Source organism: Scylla paramamosain, chromosome 48 (assembly GCF_035594125.1).
Source record: "Scylla paramamosain isolate STU-SP2022 chromosome 48, ASM3559412v1, whole genome shotgun sequence".
Lineage (NCBI taxonomy): Eukaryota > Metazoa > Arthropoda > Malacostraca > Decapoda > Portunidae > Scylla > Scylla paramamosain.
In genome coordinates this window covers 6,314,599-6,317,098 of record NC_087198.1, presented here as the reverse complement: position 1 = coordinate 6,317,098, position 2,500 = coordinate 6,314,599, and the positions used below count along the sequence as shown (strand labels likewise).

At 28.0% G+C, this 2,500-nt stretch overlaps 1 protein-coding gene across 1 annotated transcript in view; it reads left to right on the top strand.

Annotated features, from left to right (window-relative positions):
• Nucleotides 1-2,359: 2,359 nt before the first annotated feature.
• Nucleotides 2,360-2,500, top strand: part of LOC135095242 (serine/threonine-protein phosphatase 6 regulatory ankyrin repeat subunit B-like) — a 20,124-nt gene continuing 19,983 nt past the window's right edge. The window contains exon 1 of the mRNA XM_063996025.1: nt 2,360-2,500. This exon is cut by the window's right edge and continues 142 nt beyond it. Within this exon, the coding sequence (XP_063852095.1) occupies nt 2,360-2,500 (141 nt within the window).

Here is a 2,500-nt window from a genome sequence, read left to right as displayed (position 1 = left end):
GCAGTAGTAGTAGTAGTAGTAGTAGTAGTAGAAGTACTAGTAGTAGTAGTGGTACTGGTAGTAGTAGTATTAGTAGTAGTAGTAGTAGTAGTAGTAGTAGTAGTAGTAGTAGTAGTAGTAGTAGTAGTAGTAGTAGTAGCAGTATTAGCTGTAGTTGTAGTAGTAGTAGTTGCTTTAGTAGCAGTAGTTGTAGTAGTATTTTTGCTAGTAGTTGCAGTAGTAGTGGTGGTAGTAGTAGAAGTAGTAGTAGTAGTTGTAGTAGTAATCGTAGTAGTAGGTATTTTATTCATATTTATCTTTATCATTAACAGGTTTTTTTTTTCTAGTATTGTTTTGATTACAAATTTTCTTTTTCTTCTTCTTTCTCTTCTTTTTTTCTTCTTCTTCTTCTTCTTCTTCTTCTTCTTATTATTATTATTATTATTATTATTATTAGTAGTAGTAGTAGTAGTAGTAATATTATTATTATTATTCTTATAAGAGAGAGACAGAAAGAGAGAGAGAGAGAGAGAGAGAGAGAGAGAGAGAGAGAGAGAGAGAGAGAGAGAGAGAGAGAGAGAGAGAGAGAGAGAGAGAGAGAGAGAGAGAGAGAGAGAGAATGTGACCAAGAAGGAATCTTTTAATAAATAGAACAACTTATAAGTAAGCAAAGTGTTTTTAACAACCTTTTTAGCACCTGACACAGGATAAACTACCCTGGAATTTATTGACCACGAAGGATGTTTGTTACCCTCTCTAACCTATAAACAACAAAGGTTATAGTCAAGTAGCCAAGATGTAATGATAAAAACAAGAAAATCTTACTTCACCTCATTTAATTCTTGGCCAACACGCCATGTTTCACTTTACTTATTCACATTCTCACATGAATTACATAAACGTGAAAACTGAAAGACCTCACAATTTTGGCACATTTAGGTACCTGACTGTACTTAGCATTTTGTAAGGCCTCACCAGTCACCGGCCTTCTTTATTTCCTTTTAAGTAATAAATGTACTAACGAACAAGGAATGTCCATTTGCATAACTCTCATTACCACCGTCTTCTCTTTCGCTACATTTGATGCATGTACTGACAATACTTTTTTTTTTTATTAATAATAGGTTTAAATACGAAGTTTGACTTTAGGCTGCATACTTTGCTTTTAAACAAAGAAACCTTCCTAAACTAGTCTGACTAAGATTTTCAGCGAAGCCTATCTGTTTATTACTTAATTCTTCTGTAATGTATCTTTTTTCAATCCAACATTCCCTAACCCACGGAACAGCCAACAATTAAATAAATGCTACGACTTACATCATTTATGCATATTATTAAATGACAATGACAACAATGAAATATAATAAAAAAAAAATAATAGCAACAACAACAACAACAACAACAACAACAAAAACAACATCAACAACAACAACAACAATAATAATAATAAAAATAATAATGAAAATAATAATAATAATAATAATAAATAATAAAGATAATAATAATCATTTTTATCATTATTATTTTTCATTTTATTTTATTTTTATCATTATCATCCTTTTACACCTTTACTATCTTATTACCATATCTTTATCGTTATTAATATATTATTATTATTATTATTATTACTATTATTATTATTATTATTATTAGTAGTAGTAGTAGTAGTAGCAGTAGTAGTAGTAGTATCATTATTATTATTATTATTATTATTATTATTATTTTTATTATTATTATTATTATTATTATCATTATATATTATTATCATTATTATTATCATTATTTTTATTACTATTATTATCACATTATATTTATATTTTTTTATCGTTATAATTATTAGGTACCTTTCCCTTTCCTTACTAATTTCATCATCACTACTATTATAATTATGATCATTTTTTTTCATTTTCATTATTATTTCAATAATTATAACTATAAATGTTATTATTATAATTAGATAATGGTGACATCTGACATAATATGTTTTTTTTTTTTTCGTTACAATTAAGTAGTTTTAGGATAATTAATCTGATAGTAAAGATATTGCTAATTTTTTTACATATATTATCATTACACATTTTTTTTTTTTTGATATAATATTTATTATTATTTTTCAAATTATTTTCTTGTTTTTGTTGTTGTTTTGTTCATATTATGGTTATTATCGCTGATGTCATCTTATCTTATTTTAATATTATGATATTTATTATTGTTATTGTTATTATTATTATTATTATTATTATTATTATTATTATTATTATTATTATTATTATTATTACCATTATTTTTATCATTATTATTATTATTTTTCTTCACACACACACACACACACACACACACACACACACACACACACACACAGGAGCTGGTCACTGCTGTAATGGAAGGAGACGAGGCAGGGGTGAGGTTAGCACTTGACAGGGGTGCCTGGCCCGAGGTCACCATCCCCACTATAGCTGGGGTGTCATGGAGTCTGCTGACTGAGGCTGCCAGCGAGGGCCACGAGCACCTGCTGTCGCTC